The following is a 20,831-nucleotide window of genomic DNA, read 5'->3' as shown; positions in this document are numbered from 1 at the left end:
CTGCCTAATTATTACTTATCGTAGGTTATTAGATAAATTTATTTTTGTCAATTTTGAAATGAGTTTCTGGGAAAATATGGTGTGATTTTTTACCCATATACTGATTTTTTTTTCGTTAGGCAATAAAGTGGTATTTTCACAAAATCTAGCATTTTTTCCTCCCAAATAGCTTGTATTCGTACCCTGTCTAGCACGTTTTTGTCAACGACAGTTGGCAACATTGCTCCCATACCCAATTTACCATTTTAGATTCGTCTATATTTTTGTTCTTATTAATATTATTATTATTCTGTCTGTAGTTTTGTTTCTTGCCTACATCCTGCTGCCATACAGGTGAATGTCAACATTTCAAGGTTTTCACTACAACAAAAAAGGAAAAGATAAACAGTTCTCGTAAAGTTTGTTTTATTTATAAACATATCGTACATTTAAATATTCATTAGTGCGTACATAATATGTATTAAGACACGTTTATACACGCACCGTTAACTTTTACAAAAGTTCTCTTGTAATTTAAAATAAACTTATTCCAGTCTAAAAAAAGTAATATATCATACTTTTAATTTGCAATTATTATAAAACAGCACAACCTATTCAAAATCAGTCGATTGTAGACTTTAACATAAAAACTATCACATAAATTAAATCTTATTTAGATCAAAGTCTTCGGAAAAATCGTCATTAATTAAAATTCCATAGTGAATATTCCCTGATTTGATATAAGACCAGGCCATTTTCTCCGAGCTGAAATGCACTCCGACGTCACCCTTGTTTGAAAGGGTTATGGCACCTGCTGTCTGCGTGAGTCGACTCGTCATTCCGCTGACCGCTTTTATTGTTGCGTCTTTGGCCGATTCACCATTCTCCATCAACTTGATGATTGTGTGAGCGAGACAATACTTCAAGATAGTCTCTCCATGTCCTGCAATGCAAAATAAATTGGTCCGATTATAAATTGTTATTGATAGGGATATTGACAAAAAACTATAACGTAAGTGACTGTTTTGTGTGAAGCAAAATTTTTAAATGCAGTAAAATCTCTATTATACAGACCGATTGAAGATGAAGATAGTCTGGATAACAAATCTGCCTAGTTAAAAAAATAATAAAATATGTATTTTACTATGTAGGTACCAGAATAAACTGTTTTAGAAACAATTTTTGAAAAATCATTTTTTTAGTGCTGTACGAATCATATGAAACTAGTCAAAAAAATCTAGATAGTCTAAGTCCGGATAACCAAGGTTTTACTATACTTATTGAATCTATCCAAATGTTTTATCTCAGCTGGCGCATTTATGAATACAATAACATGATGTTTGATAAATGCAATTATTATATAATTTTGCCGAGAGCCCTAGACCCTGCCCATCAGACCTTTGATTTACTAAATTGTAACTGCCAGGAGCTACATACCTACTAGAAATTACTTGATATAGTTTTCAAACCTAATCCACCATAAAATTATGCTACAGAAATCCCAATTCCTTCTTTCCCCTACTATAAAAAATTAACATCCCTTATTTGTAAAAATGTCCACGATGGCCGAGCGGCTAAGCGTCCCAGGGGGTGGACCAGTGGGTCCCAGGTTCGAATCCTGGGTCTGGCAAATACACATATTGTTTTTCAATTTGTGTTTGGAGTTAAGAGTATGGACCTAATAGGTTGAGCATGTGGCTAACATCCATTTCTCGTACAAACAAAAATCTGCTCCACTCTGTATAGGTCCATATAATATGATACTATTAGAATCGGATATGGTCAAAAAAAAAAGCTTGTGATAACATTGCATAGGTACTAATATTGCCAGGGGGTGTTGAAGATCCCAATTTCTATAATTCAAAACAATACCTGTATATAGCTTTGCGTTGTCACCATTTGTGAGATTCGTGACGATTGGCATTTACATATCTAATTTATCTACAACCCACTTCGAAGGATGGAGCACGAGTACTAACGAAACTAGTAAGTTTTACAATTCCAGCTCATGTCAGTACATATGTACCTATATACATACTCACGGTGTAAAAATATGTAATTTATGGTTACCAGTAGTTGAAACGCCTCCGACGAAATCATCAGCGTAGGTACCGCTGCCGATCTGCGGCGTGTCTCCAATCCTGCCCACGTACTTGCCTGTCATGCCACCTGTAGATGTGGCCACAGCTATTCTGCCCTGACTGTCCACGGCTACCGCACCTACTGTGCCCACTCCACCTTCCTGTTGGCAATCAAAGGTCTCTTTAAAAGTCATGAGAATCAAACACTTTTTTACTTTAATTCTTTTGCGGCTTTACAGCCTAGATTGATTACTCCTAGCACTCAACAAGTCTCTCTTTAGGCCATTAATCCGATGGAATCATGGTCTTGCACACTCACCAACGTTCCCTCTAATTTTTCTATTGTGTGTGCGGATCAACGCATCTAAGCAGTGGCGTAACTAAGGTTGGTGTCACCCGGCGCGATAAATTTACACCCCCCCCACAAACACACACATACGATTTTTCACTTCTAAGAGTCAAAGGCTTATAACCATTCAGACCTTTAAAACTAAAACTAGGTTGCAGTTTTCTCACATTGACTGCTGACTAGATAATTACTAATTAATTACCACATTTAAATAGTATGCTAATTATATCTAATGGCCACCTAAGCGTTATGCGCGTCGTTAGCATCCAATGAGTTCTCACTAACAACGATAATTTTTAATACAATTTTCACAATAAGGACTACTGACACTGTTTCTTGGAAGTTGAAACAGGACCCGGCACATAGGTGGTCATTGATAAATACGTAAGTATCTTCTTTTTGTATATTTTGGCACGCGATAGAATGGGACGGATATAGTGATCCAGCTCAATGTAAAATTTCACTTGCGTGCGTTAGTTGCACCTTGGCAAAGGAAACTTTCTTTTACAATATTTTTGTGTGAGGAGTGTGCGGACATATTTTGGTAGGTGTGCTCGGGGAAGATTGGTCGCCACATGCTATTCTTACAGTGGAGTCAAAGATCTTTCACAAGATTCTATGGTGTTACTTCTGGGAATCACGTACAGTTAACGTAGACATCTTTGAACTATAGCAAAATGTTTTCAATAATGTTTTATCTAACCATTTGTGTATTCCTTGATAATCTGGGGGATTAAGGGTTTGAATTTTAGTACTGAGTGAATATGTTATTAATGGGATACGAAATTTATTGTAAAAATAATATTACAGGTATACGAACATTTGCTTGATGGCCGATTTCTATTTTCCCAATTCCGCCACTTTCGATGAAATTAGCCAGTGCTTCTTTAGCTGCTTCTGTCACCAAACTGCTTGAATTGACCACTTCAAAACCCTGGAAAAAAACAATGCAATTCAACTTTTACGAGTTATCAAGACAGGGGAAGTGTTGTTATATTATCCACACTAGCAAGAAAACAAATTTTAGGGTCTGACTCCACTGTGTGGTTTTGAACAGAACTTTACTGCATAATTTGTTGTGCTTATACAGATTGTGTATCTAGCTGCGGGTTTTCAGGATTACAAAAACGTTCTGTCACTGAGAAAATAACATGTTGCAGAATAGCTGCACTACACACAATCACAACGTATCTGCTGTCACCCCAACAAAGCATGCAACCAAGGCTAACAGCATCATTATAAGTCTTAGCCGGCTCGCACATCAAAACTCGTCTCGCCTGTAACGTGTCGAATACGTCGATGTGACATCATCATTATTTACTATTATATATATTAAATGGAGCTCCGCAGATTGGTCGAATGTGATTTTTTAGTTTGAAAAAAACATCTAGTGCTGTTATCAACAAATCGTCTGCATTTCGGGCTGCGAGTCGAAGACGCCAGAATGCACACAAACACCTACGAATTGGTCATTCCTATACCGGCTCGCATTCAAATATCTATACGTTTCGAGAGGTTATATTCGTCTATCGCCAGGTAGATGTGCACGGTCTTCATATGCAACATCGAATCGACGTTCCTAGAAGGTTTGATTTATGGCTGTGCGGCAGACGAGCTGATTTTAGATGCGAGAGCTGGCTTAGATATTATCCTGTCCTGGAGTAATGCGACGTTGTCCATATCAATCAATGTGGGAAACAGAAGAAATGCAGCAGTTATTCCATCCCTACTGTGTAGCCGGTCTCTTAAGGCCATTTTAGATGATTGTTAAAACTCTTCATTCTTTAATAGTGACAATATGCATTAGACACTCACATGTACAATGTGTTAAAAAACTGCTAAGTGACACAATATCTAAATGAGTCTTCTTTATTGAAAGAATGTATTTTATTATGAGAGAATAAATAATATTCGAAGTAAGTACATACTATTAAAATTGTGTACAATATTGATGATTCATTAGGCATAATATCAAACAAATATAAAATTGACCCTCCTATTGTTTTCAGGTGGTTATAAGATTTCTAAAAGTAATCAGAATTTGATGTTTATGAAATACAGGAGTTCAATAGATAAGTAAGTCAGAAAAGTAATTTTATAATTTGACAATGGCTACTACAATTTTTTAGAAAATAGATTGAATTTTTTGATGTCTTCAAAGTTGATTGATCAGCTAACAACCAATCCAAAGTATAGAGGTAAAAGTAAGCAACATACCTATAGTATTACGACATTGTGTAGTACCTGTTTAATTGCGAATCTCTTCGCTCCATCTCCGCCGAGCATACAATGTGGTGTAACTTCAAGAACTCGTCTCGCAAGACTGATGGGGTGTCGAAAATCCTTGACGAGAGTGACGCAGCCAGCTTTCAAGTCGGAGCCGCGCTGAATACTGGCCTCCATCTCCACTTCTCCGTCCAAGTTAAGAACAGATCCATATCCTAAAATAAATTATATATAAAAAAAACCCTCTAGAACTCCTCAAAAAATCCCCTTTTTAGTACTTAGGTAAGTTTTAAAATTATTTCTCGAAAAATAAAAAATTCTGTTACTTTTTTAAAGTGTTTCAACTACCATAAAAAAATTCAAACATGCCATGGCAGCCCTGGGTGTTGCTCACAGCGCAAAGTTTAATACCACTGCTATAATTATGTGGTATGGTAATTTACTTTCCAGTCACTTACTACATAATATAATCATAAAAGAGTAACATTTCTTCCGTGTGTCTCATCAGATCCCTCTTTCTGTTCACAAACTCTGAGAATGTAGAGAAAAGATTAAATTTGTACCTGCGTTGAAGGCTTCATCGTCCTCCATAGAATTAACGGCCGCTTCGACAGCATCAAGGACTGATCCCCCACTGACTAACTTCTTGTAGCCAATAGTGGCTGCCAACTTAACACCTTTGATCTTGGCGGCGAATCTGCTCTGCGGAATGTTTCCGGCACCGCCGTGAACTATCAGCACGGGCTCAATCATCTCTGTTTTCTTTAAAAAAATAAAAATGAAACATCCAATGAATTGTAGAGAAACAGAAGTAGAACTGAGGTGTCTATTGATAACGAATGATCAAAATCAATCAAAAATACTATAAACACTCTAACTTCTAAAACCCACCAAAAGAATTAAAGAAATTTAATATTTAAAAACTTAAATGACAAAAAACGTTTGTGGACAGAATAAAATGGACTCTTTTTGAAAACACAACCCAGATGGATCAACTTTATTATCCATGATTAAATATTCACAATTACCTATTGAATTAATATTCTTTCTTTTTTTTTTAAATGTTTTGTGACTTCACTGGATATCGAACTCGGAGCCCACAAATGAGAAGCCATGCCTTATGGTGTGATTTTACTTATGCCATGATCACATTGCGATGTTTCAACCAAAATTCATAGGTAGTGCGTTCCACAAACGCACAAGTAAAGCTCTGTGTTATTGGAGATTCCCAGCTCTCTTTGTTGCCTGCATGATTTATTTTTTTATTTTATAAATTGCGCCCACCGACAAATCGGTTTTATACGACAGTTTGTTGTCATATTATGTTTAAATTTTAAGTACCTATTATGGTCCTGTCAACTTACAAGCTCTTTGGTCAATATCTACCAATCTTTTAGTAGGTACTGCTTTGGTCCTGCTAATAAATTATCTATGCAATAAATGCCAGGCTTGCTTTGCTATCAAGCATTGGGAAGAGTGGGGGGGGGGGGATAAATGTTATCCTTTATTTATTTCCAATAACTTTGTAAGTAGGTATGTTATTTAGATAGGTATCTCGAAACAAAACTTTCTAAAATTAGCTACATGTAGGTAGCGTATTAATATGAATAGGACATAGACAATGAGATTGATTAATAGACACTTACTCTGAGTTTGAAAATACCTACCTAATAATGATTTAAAAATTTTCCTCACAATAATTAGGGTTATGTTTGTGTTGTGACAGTTAAGTTTGACAGCTTATCAGTGTTGCCATATTTTGAAAGTAGAATTATAGTACAGAGCATCCAAAATTATAGTATTTGGGGATAAAATATAGTACGCGTTGTCATCTGTTGAAAATGTATAGGTTTTTTGTTTCTCAGAAAAAAAATAACGGAGAATTTAGTAGTACTTATGTGTAAATATTTCACCGCGGGCTCGCGAGTCGGCTCGTTTTTTTAGGAGAAGAAAATTTCACCACGGGCCGCAGATTTCCAAATTTTCGGAGACGACTCGATTGCGAAACGTAAAAATAGCGGACCAAAATTATAGTACAAATACTATAATTATAGTACGGTTGGCAACACTGCAGCTGATACATAAAAACATAAAAGTGCAAATGAAAAATTAAAAAACTAAAATAAAATAAAACAACTTCACATTTATTAATTAATCCTGAAAAAAATAATTGAAAAATGATAAAATTAATTTGAACTTCGAACTTGGTGACGAGGTAAAGTTGATGTTTTGATTTTACAGTATTTACCTGTCATTAGTATTCGGACCGAACGTAGATACGTCATAATAATTTATAGTAGGTACAAATAAAAACCTGAAATGGCGGATGATCTTGCTTATTGCGATCGGTGTCTTCTATCGATGTATTGGACGAATAGAAACTGTTTTCAATCTCTCCTATAGCGAACGCAATAGACAATAAAAATCCAAATAAGATAAGATAATAACCACTGTTTTTATTGGGTCTCATCTTGACTCAAACAGAGAATCACTATGTTCCTGTTTAATAATGTGCTTAGGTAGGTAATAAATTAATAAATAACGGAATATTTCTCTACATTTGAATAACCAACTGTAGGTAATAAATTTGACGTCACATTCATAATATTATGTCAATGCCTAATAAAATACAATTTTATTGAAGGCTATTAATTAATGTGACCATACCTACTGATTTTACCAATACCTACAGGTTTTTTGGTCATTGGTCTCGAGTCTCGACATAAAGTTGCAATATTGCAAATATCAACAATTCGTTCACAGTCGGATAAACTAGCGACTGAGTAACAGACTTCATATCTCCCAGCTCCCGAGTTAGGGTATAAAGCCCCAGAATTGCTAACTGCAAACAGCAAATCGTGCAAAATCGATATCTATAAAAGAGATTGCACGGTGCCTAGAGAGAAAACATACTTACCATCATTTACGTAAGAAAATATACGTAATAGATGTACCTATCTTCCATACAGCAATCGTGACCACTTAATACATCAGAAATACTCAGTCACGTTAATACATAGTTTATGGATAATATCACTTCATCCATCGTATCTGGTGAGGTTGCGTTTTTCTATGTTTTGTTTTTCTATTTTTTCAGGCCAAGATGGAAAGAAAGGCATATTGCAGTGTGCAGCAGAGATCAATTTTATTAGATTACATGGCCATTCAGCCCAAATTGGTTCTTTGGAAATTGACCAACACCTTCACTTTCTAAGACTTTGAAGCAGATGGCAAGATATCACCCTAACTCTGAATGCGATTCCTGTATGAACAAAGACTGGAAACATTGGAGAACGGTGAGTACCCACTACTTACTCATATTCTATAATATATTTTGAGTGCTCAACGGTGATTCTCATTTGTTTAATTTAATTTAATTATTACGTCAGAGGCACAATGCAAAGGTGAAAAATCGATGTCAAGGAATTAGAAAAAGTGTTGGGCAGTAAATAAAGATTCACATGATTATTCTTGGTGAAGATTGGCCCTTTCAAAGATGTCTTCATAAAAGTGTACCTGAGGGTCACAGTTTACATGGCTTTTATAAAAGAGGGTCGCAATTCGGATAAGGTAGTAAAATCATGTATACAGCTGATGAATATTTATTGTGGGTCTCTCAGGATGCCGCATGATGTAGCCAAAGTATGCCAACCGTGTAGTTCGTACACCTTTGGTTATTTGATCGGCTTCATTCATTCTCGACATTCATTGTAGGATGATATTGCTATGTAAAACTAATGGTAGTTACGTATAATTTGCAGACATGGCAGGATATACGTAATAAAGCGAAAGGGAAGCAGGCCACAATAATCAGGGACTCTACTGCTACAGGAGGTGAACCTTCAACTGCCAAGCTAACAGGAATGGATCTACAAGTCTTGGAATTTGTAAATCCAACATCCGTCCGATGTCAAGATGGGGTACCAGAATCAATTATTGAGATTCTGGATGATTACACTACTGAGGAGTTGGCCCTGCCAGCAACATCATAGGATACGGTATAGTTGACAGCGCCAAAATCTTCGTATGCCTCTGAAGAAGTAAGCACACCGTGTCAAACGTACATTACTTTCTTCGCGATGAATGTACGTTCTACGAAGGAGAAGTTTCCAAAATAAACCCGTCCCATCTGCGTTGTATTTGAATTTGATAATCGAATGCCAGCAAATTACAGAGCTTGATTTTGTGCTTTCAACTAGTAAAAATAACAGCGAATTATAGTAATTGTCGGATAATCGAGCGGCGGATTACTGAGGGTGTACTGTAATTGAAAGTATGTGCAGTCTATTCAGTTGCTCTCCGCTAATTTTAATTAAGAAAGTTTTCAATCGTTTCTTCTTTCTCTCTCATCATTTTCAAGCTGATTTTTTAAAAATTTATTCTAAGCATACCAACATCTAATTGCTATACCGAACAGGTATTTTCTCAGATGAATTTAAGCTGGTCAGATGCAAGGAACAGGTGCTCTATTGAGTTGATAAAATCGGATTTAGTTGTTCAATTCAACATGATATACTAACATGCTGAATTTTACCAATACATTAAGCAGCAGAAAGAAACTTCAGGAAGTAAAATCTTCAGCCAAGTACAAATAAGCGAGTGTCAAGAAAAAGTATTGTTTAATATTATTATTTTGATAGTCTAAGAGTTAGTATTGTAGTTTGTGTTGTGTCATTTATGATTGATATTATAGAAATAAACATTGGAAATATTGCACTATGTATTTTTTAGAATGTTCCGCATTTTGCTCCTAAATCCCGATTTTTTTATTTGATGTGGTAAAAATCCCGATTCGGTAAAATAATTATCTGGCAACGCTGACACTCGCAGACAATGATTAATATTATGCTCTGATATGGCCTTATAATTGGATGTAGTTAAGCAGAAAACGTCCAACCCACAAATTGAGAATTTTCATTTTGTTACGTATAATGCTTCAAAAACATCAATATTTTAATATGGCGAAAACGTCCAACCAGAAATATACACCCAGAAAAAGTTATCGCTGTTAAATAATATCGAGAAAACGTTCATGTAGTTTGGACGTATCCTGCTTTTTTATTGCAATTAGACAAACTATAATTTTAATATTGTCAGAATACGTCCATGTGGGTTGGACTTGTAGGAGTTTTAAAAATATTCGCATGTATGTAATCCATGTAACTTGGACGTGTTAGGAGTTTTAATATTATTAGACTATTTTTCGATAGAGATATGATACGATACGATTTTATATTAGAGAGTTATTTCTCCAAGCCTAGATATTAATGCAGATATCGAGTCGGCTGTTTCCATGGATACAAATGATGTCAATTCCTCATCTCTTGAAAATTCGTCATAAATATTTACCAGTCCTAAAAGAGGTCCGAAGCCAAAATATCGGCAATCAAAGAAGACATCGAAGTTGAACAGAAATACTAATAAGCCGTATTGTGACTATAAAGGTGTACTCAAATCAGGCAAAGAATTTATTTATTATTACCTATTGTAATTGTATAATGAAATGCAATGAACAAATTACCGAAGAAGAATGTAAATTCGAATTCAACCGTTTTTGGGAATTAGGTTCTTATAATTCATAAACAACATTCATCACTACCCTTGTGACTGAAACACCCAAAAAACGGTGTTATGGTAGAAATTCTACAAAAAGACAATTCTCCAGGGTTTATACTCTCAACAAAAAAAGAGTATACCGATTGATGTTTTGCAAAACAATCAATATAACTCCTACCAAATTAACACTGCTCTTCAGAAAATTTCAGGCCATAAGGAACTATTGGATCAAAGAGGGTTAAAACAAGGTGGGCTGAACAAAGTACCTGAAGAAAAAGTGAATGCTATCATTAAGCAAATTAATAGGCTTCCAAAATATACCTCACATTACTGCCGTGGAGACACGGAAAGCAATTTTCTACCACCTGACATGACATTGGCAAAAATGTATGCTATGTTCAAAACGGAAGTTAATAATCCTGTAACCTTTGCTATCTATAAACAGATATTTTATGCTAAATTCAACCTAAAAACAAAACCGCTAAAAAAAGATACGTGTAACGTTTGCGATACATTTAAGGTGAAAATCGATAACGTAAGAGATGGTTCGGAAAAAGCACAACTTATCACAGAAAAAGAGAAACACCAGGCTTTAGCAAAAAATGCGCAAGATTTGCTAAAATTAGATCTGCTTACTGCAAAAAACAGACAATACAGAATGTCTCACATTTGATATGCAGAAGACCCTTCTCTTACCGAGAATTTCCACTAATATCATTTTTTATAAACGCCAACTATGGCTTTATAATTTAGGTATCCATAGTGGAAAACAACAGAAAAGTTTCTGCTATGTGTGGTTAGAAGGCATTGCATGAAGAGGTTCTCAAGAGGTTGGGTCATGCATATTAAAGCATTCAAGTCACATATCTTCAGCAGTTAAAGATTTAATTTTATAGTCAGACTCATGTGGGGGGCAGAACCAAGATTACTCTCATGCTTAAAGGCATTACTTGAATCAAAGCCGTCCCTCAATACAGTAACACTAAAATTTTTGTGTAGTGGACATAGCTATCTGCCCAACGACAGAGATTTTGGTGACATTGAATGCAGTCTCAAGCAACAGCAATGAATATACACTCCATTCGAATATATAAACATAATGTAAAATTGCCGCAATAAAAATCCTTTGATTGTGACGCAAATGAAAACCGTTGATATCAAGGGTAGTAAAGATCTTGAAAAACATATTGTGAATAACCAGAAGTCGATACCAATGGCCAAAAAATAAATTGGCTCAAAATAAGAGTGATAAAGTTGTTAAAGGAAAACCCATATTTATAGTTTATATTTAATAGTTTTGAAGAGGATTTCGTGGCAGTAAATACACAGCGTAGAGGTGTGTCGACTGACAATTTATTAAGTCTATTAACTTCACTATTGCCAGAAGGAAAAGCAATGAATCTTCCAAAATGAATAAAAAGCATGATGATGCTGAATGATGCAAAAATACACTATGAAAATCTTACGGGTTCATCAGATATTACCGAGTATGTGTATGGCTACAATTCTCAAATATTAGATTTTAAACCTGAAATTCCAATATAACATGAAGTAGGTACTTACATATAAATTTATTATGACCACAGTATCCATACCTATTTTATGTTCTAATGATTATCGCTTGATTATTATTATTATTAAACTGGCGCTAGGGGCCGTTCAGGTCCATGGCCGACTGCACAACGTTTCTCCAGGCATCTCTGTCCAGCGCTCTCTCTTCCCAGTTGACTATCCCCAGCCTTTCCGCATCCCTTTGAATGTTGTCCGCCCATCTCCGTCGAGGGCGGCCAAGAGGTCGAGTGCCAGCTGGTGTGCCTTTGTAAATCCTATAGAGAGTTCTAGATCTTTCAGATTGTACAACGTGGCCCGCCCATCTGAGCCTTCTTGACCTCAGAATATTAGTGATTCTAGGTTGGTATCGGTCGAAGAGCTCAGCGTTTGTGCGGATGCGCCACCGGTGGTTCTCATTGACGGGTCCAAGTATTCTCCGGAGGATTCTGTTTTCAAACACTTGGAGCGCCTTTTCTTGTTTTTCTGTTAAACCCCACGTTTCACATCCATACATGACAATTGGCTTGATGACTACGTTATACACCCGGAATTTCGTTTTGATGGACAGCATTTTGGACCTGAACAGACGACTCAGCGCGAAGTACGCTGCATTTCCACTTCTCAGTCGGTCAGAAAGCTCTAGGCACATTTCATTTTGATTGTCGCTTTGATTTCATCATGATTATCGCTTGATCCTTTTTATTAAACAAATTTTCAATACATATATGTGTAAAATAAATGTACTAATATAGTGTTTTATTTATAAAAAAATATTCAAATAAAGATGATTGACCCAAGGATTTATGTGCTAAGATCAGTACAATATTTAGGAAAATACAAACACAAAACAGTCAGTTTTTAATTTGCAGAAAACATCCAACCCTAAAAACACTTAATAACTTTAAAATTAGTATATTTTTCAAAAATCTATGAATCAATTAATATGCATTATAATTAATTCCATGTAAGTATTTAAATTACAAATTCAATCTTAAGAAGATAAAAGTCATACTAAATGTTAATTTGTTACTTCAAAATTTCAAATGCGTTTTTCTCAGTTTGTAAAATTGTGGCTTGGATGTTTTCTGCTTAACTACATCCAATTGGAAACTTCCCGCATTACAAGTGATGTCTGATAATTAGGACAGGAAATAAGAAAGAGTGGGTGGGGATCTGAGCGAGACAAAGCGATACAAGAGCGAATTTGACACAGTCAGCAAAAGCCTGCCTTCTTGTGCTTCAGTTTGATGGTTAAAGAATAAAATAAAACAAAGACAAAAATAGGTGAATTTTGAAGAATTGAAAAATAAATACAGTTATTGCTTCATTTATTGTTATTTATTTAATAAAAAAAAAAATGCTTTATTCATATAGGGAATGTTATTATTGGAAAGTGTTTTTATAGATCAAGCAACGTATTTACCAAACTGAGATATAGCTTTAAAATTTTGTCCTTTTTTTAAATATGCAATCGCCATCTCTTTCTTTTCGATTTTTCCTTTATGGCTGAGGATTGTGACTACTCTGAAATTCAGCCATCTTCTGCACGACTGAGACTCCACCCTTCTCGGTCCTCTGCTTCTCTCAGAACAGAATGAAGACTAGGCTACGTCAGTAAGCTCCTTCACTTGCTCGTTCCAGCATGTCGACGCTCTTTTTCTGCCCGCCTTCTCTGGAGGCCACCGTAAACCACCAGTCTCTCCAGGTAATCTGTTCCACGCCGAATAATATGTAAAAAACTGCAGAATGTGTCTCAGACATATTATTGAGAGCAGTTACTTTATCTGGAGTATCTGGAGGATTAACTGGTCGATGACTTGACACTGTACAAAAATATGGAAAATACTAATGGTTGCACAAGCATAATTTTTGTGGCAAGTAAGATATTATCTTGATCCTTCCATATTATAGTGGTCAGACAAGTAATCACATTTTTTGCAAATCTGTGTGCGCTTTCTAGTTTATGCTTCACATCCGCCTTTTCCACTGATGGTCGATTCCAAATATACAAACACGCCCACTGTTTCTAGATTTTGGAGTGTAAGCTGCGAGTAAAAGGTTAACTCGATCGATAACCATGAAACTTGGTCTTATTTCTATTAATAAGGAAGCCATATTTGCGACTCTTCCTCTACCCGGTGTAGCAACTCTGTGAGTTCTCTTTCATCAGCAGCAATTAGTGTACTATCATCTGCGAATCTCAAGTTATTTGTTTTTTCTTTGCCAACGATAAATTGTTATTTTGCTGAAGATAAAACATATCCCTGACAAGACTCTCTTCTCGTTTTGGCAACTCTCAGAAAATGTGTAATCGACTCTATCCTTTGTGTGGCTATTATTCAATAGGTTTTTAATGAGACAGATAGGGTCTGCTGAAACTCCCATTTCCAGAAGTACATGCGACATACAATTTCATCGTAAGCACGGTTAGACGGCAGTTACTTGCCTGCGCGGTATAGTTTGTGCAAACTACTTTACAGTGCTCTTCGGTGTGCGTGAGCTACAGTTTTCCCATCCATACACACAGGCTCCTGATACAAACCGGTTTGCGCAGGTAAGCTCATGGTAAAGCATGAGCGTCTAGCCGGCATTTCACATAATATAATCAAAATAATATCTTCTGATAGTCAATGAAGCATAACATCATCGTATTAATTTTAAAACCCTCGAAATTAATTTTGATCATTTTTCCTGTTTGTATTTGAATACAAAGTTTTACTGGCAAATGAGATTCGAAATAATTTATTTTTGAATAATATGTTGCTTGATCTTTGAATTCATTTCGAGTCTCAATATATACTAACATATTTTGCAACTTCATGTTGATTACGCTCAATTCCGTAATGGATTTCTCCAGATTTGATATAGCACCAAGACATTCTGCTGGTGGTGAAGTGAATGCCGACATCGCCTCTGTTTGAAACTGCTATTGCACCCCCCGTTCCGTTGACCCGCGTCATCATTCCCTCGACAGCTTTCATAGTAGCGTAGTTTGTGGAAATTCCGCTCTCCATTGACTTTATAATGGAATGGGCTAAGCAACATTTCAAAATGCTCTCACCGTGTCCTGCAACATAATTATTTAATAAATTGTAATACATAAATATAGAAATTGAAAGAAATAGCGAACTCTAATTTTGATAGATATTTGTGTTTTTTATTTATAAATACTAATTCCACAATTTATACAGTGAAATCTTGATTTAACGATTTTAAAGGGACTGACAAAAAAAATCATAAATAAAAGGAAAACGTTAATTGAAGGTAGAGCATATTTTCTTTTGAACTGACATTATTTGAACAAGTATGAATTAAAAAAATATCAAAAAACTAAATTTATATAATCGCATTGCACAACCTTGGCCTTAGGCACTGCAGACATGACGTCTGTAAATAGAAACCATGGCCCACTATATAGTCAGGCTGTAAAACGAAACTGTAAACTTTGATGGCAGTATTAGTTATTGCTCATACTTTGAATGCAATAATATGGTAAACTGTTTGTAGTAAATGATGATTGTTGCATATTAAAATAAATGGTAATAATTTAAATGTATGCAATCGAAAATCTTCATTTATTGTGAACACAGGCTACCTACTGGTTTGCATTAGAAGATAACTAGCACTACCATTGTAATTCGCAATTCAGTGCCAAGGTCTGAATATAGTCAGCCTTCATAGAAACACATACAAGCATCTGGAATTCATTTCAATCATTGCCATGCATTCATTGAATTATTGTAGGTGTTCAAATAAATTATATTTTTAATTTTAATTGAATTTTCAATATTGCGGATAATGAAAGCGTGAAACCAGGAGTTCTATGTACTTAATAGAATGTAGTAAAATGAAATGATACTGCAGAAACATGAAACCCGGGCATGTTTTTGTGGTGACGTTTTTAAAAATACCTAGAGATGACGCTCTCCTCACTTATTCCACTATACCCCTATACCTCTCTAGAAGTTTCCTAAGGATAAACATAGTGTTATAAAGTAATTTCTTCACTATTAACCACTGAAGATATCAGTATACATATAGTAAAAGCTTGTATCTAATCATAGGATTGTCATTTTGACTGATATAACCTGTGGAAGAAACTGCGCCAACCAAATCATCAGCATAAGTCCCGCTTCCAATTTGCGGAGCGTCACCGATTCTTCCCACGTACTTCCCCACCGTGCCTCCGGTTGAAGTTGCCGCTGCTACATGACCCTGCTTGTCCACAACTACTGCACCCACTGTGTCCTAAATTCAATTAAAATTTAATGCATAGATATATAATGTAATATATATATATATATATATATTTCTACAGCCTTAGCATTTTATCCTGTAAATACGGTTCACAAGTTGTGTATAGCGGAGTTACAGGATGCTAGCATGATCTGAGGAGGTGTAAAAAAATGACCTGTAATAGTGATTCTCGAAGGTTTTGTATGTTGTCCACATTATGCTCAATCTAAGGAGAGTACATGGATAAATAAAAAGATGATTCTAAGTTTGTACAATAGATTTCCTCAATCTTCCCTTTTCACCTTGAAGTGGGGTTAAAATTGATGATTATCTTTAATATAAATGATTAGTTATATCGAATGTTGGCGAATAATTTGTATCAAATCTCCAACATTCTGAATATTGAGTTAATATGTTTAAGTAGACAATAAAATCTCATTCATCTTATGTCTCTGCTGTTATATATTTTTCTTTGTTTTATAAGTTATACAATATCTATCTTAATATATGTAGATTTATAATGCTTAATGATTTGACCGTAAGGCCAATGTCAAACTTGTCATTTTTATGGAATAAATTATGATGTAGTGTAAAAAAATTATAGGAGAGACAAAAAACTGCTATATAAGAACAACAATGAACAGTAGACGATTATAAGTCTATATAACAGGAAATGAGGGGCTCGTTATCATCGAGTGCTGCAATAGCACCGTGTGATGACTATGCATATGGTCTATTACAGTCTTATTAAAATGAGACTTGTTCCATCAGAAGTTTCTATAAACGATTATATTAAAATTTTGGTGGTGCATAGAACATTTAAAATGAATGAAAGCCATTTAAAAAAAATCATCGTTTTTGAAAAAATTATTGGTTGCAGAAATTGTAAAACATTTTTCACTTCAAATGAAGTAGATAATAACTGAGGTTTGATCAATAATGGTATCCATTGGAAATTGATTTAAATTTTATATCGTCTATGTAAACCATTTGTCAAAATGTTCAGGAGGGATAAAAACCTTGCAATTTCGTCAATAAAAAAGATAAAAAATAAATTTAAATGCAGTTTATTGTGTTTTCCTGTTTTGTATTAGAAAATATATTTTTACTATAGTATGCGTCTGTGGCCATATATTGCTATAGGATTATTTTGTAAATCAGTTGGACCTTACGCGGTATTGCCGCAACTCTCCGCTCGTCCGCTGTATTGGATCTAGGGATATACGCGGTCTTGCTTGCTTCTTTAGTATGGATAACTCATGCGCGGTATTGATTTTAACCAAGTGCAAGTTGTCTATTGGTCAATTTCAAAATTTGAATGTACCAATCAATGCGGCTTGTGCCGTTTAACGGAGAGCGCCAAAAATACATATTTTGAACATATTGCCTCATACGCGGTATTGAACTTACATAGACGATGTCACCTCCGAAAGGGGGGGGGGGTGATGGATGAGTGCTCTGGACCCCCCTGATGATGTAATGTCATGTCGTGTCACGGTGGTATCGTCTGCTTCTTCTTTCGGGGACATGTTTGTGTTGATTGACAACGCGGAAGTACAGGCGAAAACAGGGCGTTTATTGTTCGGAATATAAATACAGTAAAGTACAGTGTACAAAATATTTAAAAAAAAAAAAAAAAATTTAAAATGGCGGTGACGCCGGCGAGCGCGGCGCCACAGCCGACGTCACGCTCGAGAGTCCGAAAACCGAATGACCCTAATAGGGGCTGGTAGGGCAGAGTAGGTAGTAATAATACCCAACAAACAATTCACAATTATTCTATCTCTGACAAATGACAAAAACAGCCTCTGGCATATGTACCTGGCTTGTAAGTAGGTACCTCAGGTCTCATATTTCAGACCTTTTCTAGGTACATGCTTTGGAAAGGGGCTGTGAATTTCTTGGAATTATTACTAGCTTAGCTACATATTTTGAAATATTTGAACTAGGTACAAATACATATTTTTTTCAAAGTAATCTCAAATCAGATATTCTAGGTGCTAGGTACATTGTATGGCTGGGAACTTTGCTTCCAATATTGGTCAAAATTGGATGAAATGTAGGTAATAATATTAAAAAAATGATATTAATAATTACTATTTGCTTACGGGCTAGAAATTTGTCTCGCAGTCGATCTGTTCATGTTTGCACGAATCAGCCCAATGATGATTCAGGCCTCGTGGCCTTGGATCCTCTGAGGATGCCATGGTTTAGGCGGTATCAACGATATTTTAAAATAAATGAAATAAAATACCTGTCTAAACATTGATCCATTATTTTTAATAAAGTCTTGAAGTTCGTCTTTGGCGGCGTCTGTTATTAACGTCTCTGGATTAGGTATGTCCAGGCCCTGTCAATTCAAAATGATTGAATATAATAAAATATGCATAAAGTTTATTAATATTAATCTGAAAATTAGTATCGTTTATTATACACCAAATAGCTATTTACAAGATGACTTACATATTTCCAAGCTAATTGCTTTGCTCCTTCACCGCCTATGAAAGCATGCGGAGTGTTCTCCATGACGATGCGAGCTAGGCTTACTGGATTCAGTACGTCGTCAAGTAGAGTGATGCAGCCGGCCTCTAAGTCGGATCCCCGCTGAATACTGGACTCCAAACTAATTTTTCCTCCGATATTCAAAGAACCTCCTTTTCCTGCAACACAATTTATATTAATCAACTAATTGAGATAGTTTTGTCTTAACTAACGCGTTCGAAAAACAGTAATATTTTGTATTTCACGAATTACAAAATTTACAGGGGGTCTCTGATGAAACTGATGAAATTGTAATTAGTTTTTTCTGCCTTATTATTGTTTTTATTTTTATTTCTGAATGAAAAAACAAAATACTGTCATTTGAATTGATTGAATCGAAAAATATCTCAATTTGCCTAAATTAGTGTTACGATAATATATTGAACAAACAACCAATACTTAATATTAATTTTAATATATTTTTTCACGAATAAGTTATTTTTAGGACCCTATGTCATACTTATGTAAATAAGTAGGTTTATGCATTATGCGTTGCATGGAATGGAAAAGTGTCAGTAAGTGAGGAAGTTAGTGGTGTACAAGGGAGTGTATGAGTTGTTCCAGAGCCAACAAGAAAATAGATTCACTGTTGATTTCTGCTCAATTTGAAGACCACCTGTTTAATACGGCAGTACATAATATTATTATCGCAGCCATAACAAGAATATGTAAGTGTGAACACTTATTATCAAGTAATTTGCAAGCCTCCATGCATGGATCAGAAAAGTTCAGCGGCTTCTGAATTTTCACGCGATGCTTACAACTTGTACGATTTCTTCGAATGCGTATTAGCAATACAGTGGCGAACCTGACGGAAAAAATACGAACTACACCGCACACAGCATTTTGACATTTATTGATTTTCACAACCTGTCTGAACCTGTCAAATAGCACCACACAGTGACAACAAACGCCTTCGATAACGTTTGCAGAATGATATTGGCGAGACAGTCAGCACTTTTGTGTGTAAACAATTATTATAGCTATAGTTTAATTTACAGACTATTGGTTCCAGTAAATCCATGCACATGTACAGGCGCTATAAGTCTTCATAAGTTCATCTATTTATATGGCATAAGTATGATTATAAATGGGGCCCTTAGTTAACTGTTTCGGTTGTCGCACTATTATCAAAACATGGATAGAATCTCGATAGTGGTGTAACCAAAATATTTATCGATTTAGAATCTTAACAGAATTAATGTTGTAAATAAAATGTATATTACGTAAATGAATAGGTCATTTTTGGTTCGATAAGTTTTATAATATGTTAATTGTCTTTTTCAGAAAATACATAGGAAATGATAGAATAGATAGCTGCAGTATTCTTTCATGTGAAAAAACAAAATATTAAACGAAAGAACACTATTCTGTGACAACGATATACGATTTTTAACCCAAGACCACAGAACAGATTAATAAATAGAATTCAGATATTCTATACCCCAATACTCCACATTTTGAAGCAGGGTTTTGAATGTGTGAGTATTCTAAGAAAATAAAACACATTATAGACGTGCAATACTGTGTGTTGCAACCTTCAAATACAACAATATTGAATGAGCTTCAGTGCATAATCCGAGAACAGTTGTCAGAACGAAGAGCAAGCGTATTCCATATTCTTCCACACTCAAGATTGGATGCCTGTTACTCCACAGCCGTTAATTGCCATTAATTCTGTGTTCCCTGCCCAAGACTAATGAATAATCTATAATTTAATTGGTAGAGAATTTACCGGCATTGAAGATTTCGTCCTCTTCCATTGACCTTACCGCCGCCTCTACAGCATCAACGGCTGAACCTCCTCTGCTCAAGATGTCGTAGCCGGTGCTGGAAGCCACTTGTACCCCATGTAGAGACTTCTCCACCCACTCATCTGGTACTCCCCATGCTCCTCCGTGAACCAGGATAACGGGGATCACCATCAGTAGTCGTTGAAAATCTCAGCGAATCAACGTATTAAGAAATGATATCTTTATAAGATACTTGTGCCTTGAAGAAGTAATGCTGTAATCTCAAAGACGTTATCACAAATTTTATACGAGAAATTTAGAGTAAAAACCAAACTATGTTATCACATCCTAATCATTGTGTTTCAATGTAAAATGCTGATATATTATTATTTATTAAACATAAACTGATTAAATTATTAATAAATATTGAGGTGTTGAGAATTAATGGAGTACAAATGAAATATAATTTTAAAATAACTTAGGAGCAATTTTCACATCACCGCATACCGATGCATGTAGGGATGCATGAAACAGGATTCAAACCTAATATAATACATCTCAGAAGCATACCTAGATCCA

General features: G+C 35.4%; 2 protein-coding genes and 1 long non-coding RNA gene across 7 annotated transcripts; 1 reads left to right on the top strand and 2 right to left on the bottom strand.

Annotated features, from left to right (window-relative positions):
* Positions 1-52: 52 nt before the first annotated feature.
* On the bottom strand, positions 53-7,143 carry LOC147073830 (putative isoaspartyl peptidase/L-asparaginase GA20639). Of its 4 annotated transcripts, none has more exons than XM_085944201.1 (6): positions 6,950-7,143; positions 5,199-5,397; positions 4,654-4,850; positions 3,230-3,343; positions 2,050-2,221; positions 53-922 (listed from the first exon to the last, which is right to left on the bottom strand). In XM_085944201.1, the coding sequence occupies exons 1-6, from the start codon at positions 7,103-7,105 to the stop codon at positions 642-644; spliced, it is 1,119 nt and encodes a 372-aa protein (XP_085800327.1). In that variant the 5' UTR covers positions 7,106-7,143; the 3' UTR covers positions 53-641. The 4 variants fall into 4 exon arrangements, with proteins under 4 accessions (XP_085800327.1, XP_085800329.1, XP_085800328.1 ...); XM_085944203.1 differs by lacking the exon at positions 6,950-7,143 and adding an exon at positions 6,000-6,383; XM_085944202.1 differs by lacking the exon at positions 6,950-7,143 and adding an exon at positions 6,303-6,383.
* LOC147073829 (uncharacterized) lies at positions 6,683-9,354 on the top strand. Of its 2 annotated transcripts, none has more exons than XR_015070341.1 (3): positions 6,683-6,850; positions 7,733-7,931; positions 8,397-9,354. It is a non-coding gene; the product is annotated as an uncharacterized LOC147073829 (long non-coding RNA). The 2 variants fall into 2 exon arrangements; XR_015070340.1 differs by lacking the exon at positions 6,683-6,850 and adding an exon at positions 6,929-7,154.
* A 5,049-nt stretch (positions 9,355-14,403) lies between these two features.
* LOC147073828 (putative isoaspartyl peptidase/L-asparaginase CG7860) lies at positions 14,404-20,519 on the bottom strand. Its single transcript, XM_085944524.1, has 5 exons — positions 20,255-20,519; positions 18,442-18,638; positions 18,233-18,328; positions 15,831-15,990; positions 14,404-14,809 (listed from the first exon to the last, which is right to left on the bottom strand). Exons 1-5 carry the CDS (start codon positions 20,442-20,444, stop codon positions 14,532-14,534), a joined length of 921 nt encoding a protein of 306 aa, XP_085800650.1. The 5' UTR covers positions 20,445-20,519; the 3' UTR covers positions 14,404-14,531.
* Between the last annotated feature and the right edge of the window lie 312 nt (positions 20,520-20,831).

This window comes from Rhyacophila brunnea, unplaced genomic scaffold, assembly GCF_057557595.1.
Source record: "Rhyacophila brunnea isolate RB1 unplaced genomic scaffold, BYU_Rbru_1.0 scaffold_17, whole genome shotgun sequence".
Taxonomy (NCBI): Eukaryota; Metazoa; Arthropoda; class Insecta; order Trichoptera; family Rhyacophilidae; genus Rhyacophila; species Rhyacophila brunnea.
Note: the sequence above shows the minus strand (reverse complement) of the source record. Positions and strands in the feature narration are given on the sequence as shown.

Coding starts and splice junctions, on each gene's coding strand:
- LOC147073828 (XM_085944524.1), bottom strand. CDS start 20,444: ATGGTGATCCCCGTTATCCTGGTTCACGGAGGAGCATGGGGAGTACCA. Junction 18,329..18,441: donor AGCAATTAGCTTGGAAATAT/GTAAGTCATCTT, acceptor TTGAATTGACAG/GGCCTGGACATACCTAATCC. Junction 14,810..15,830: donor TGGCGCAGTTTCTTCCACAG/GTTATATCAGTC, acceptor ATTATGTTGCAG/GACACGGTGAGAGCATTTTG.
- LOC147073830 (XM_085944201.1), bottom strand. CDS start 7,105: ATGAGACCCAATAAAAACAGTGGTTATTATCTTATCTTATTTGGATTT. Junction 5,398..6,949: donor AAGATCATCCGCCATTTCAG/GTTTTTATTTGT, acceptor ATTTTTTTAAAG/AAAACAGAGATGATTGAGCC. Junction 2,222..3,229: donor AAATCGGCCATCAAGCAAAT/GTTCGTATACCT, acceptor GATTGCCAACAG/GAAGGTGGAGTGGGCACAGT.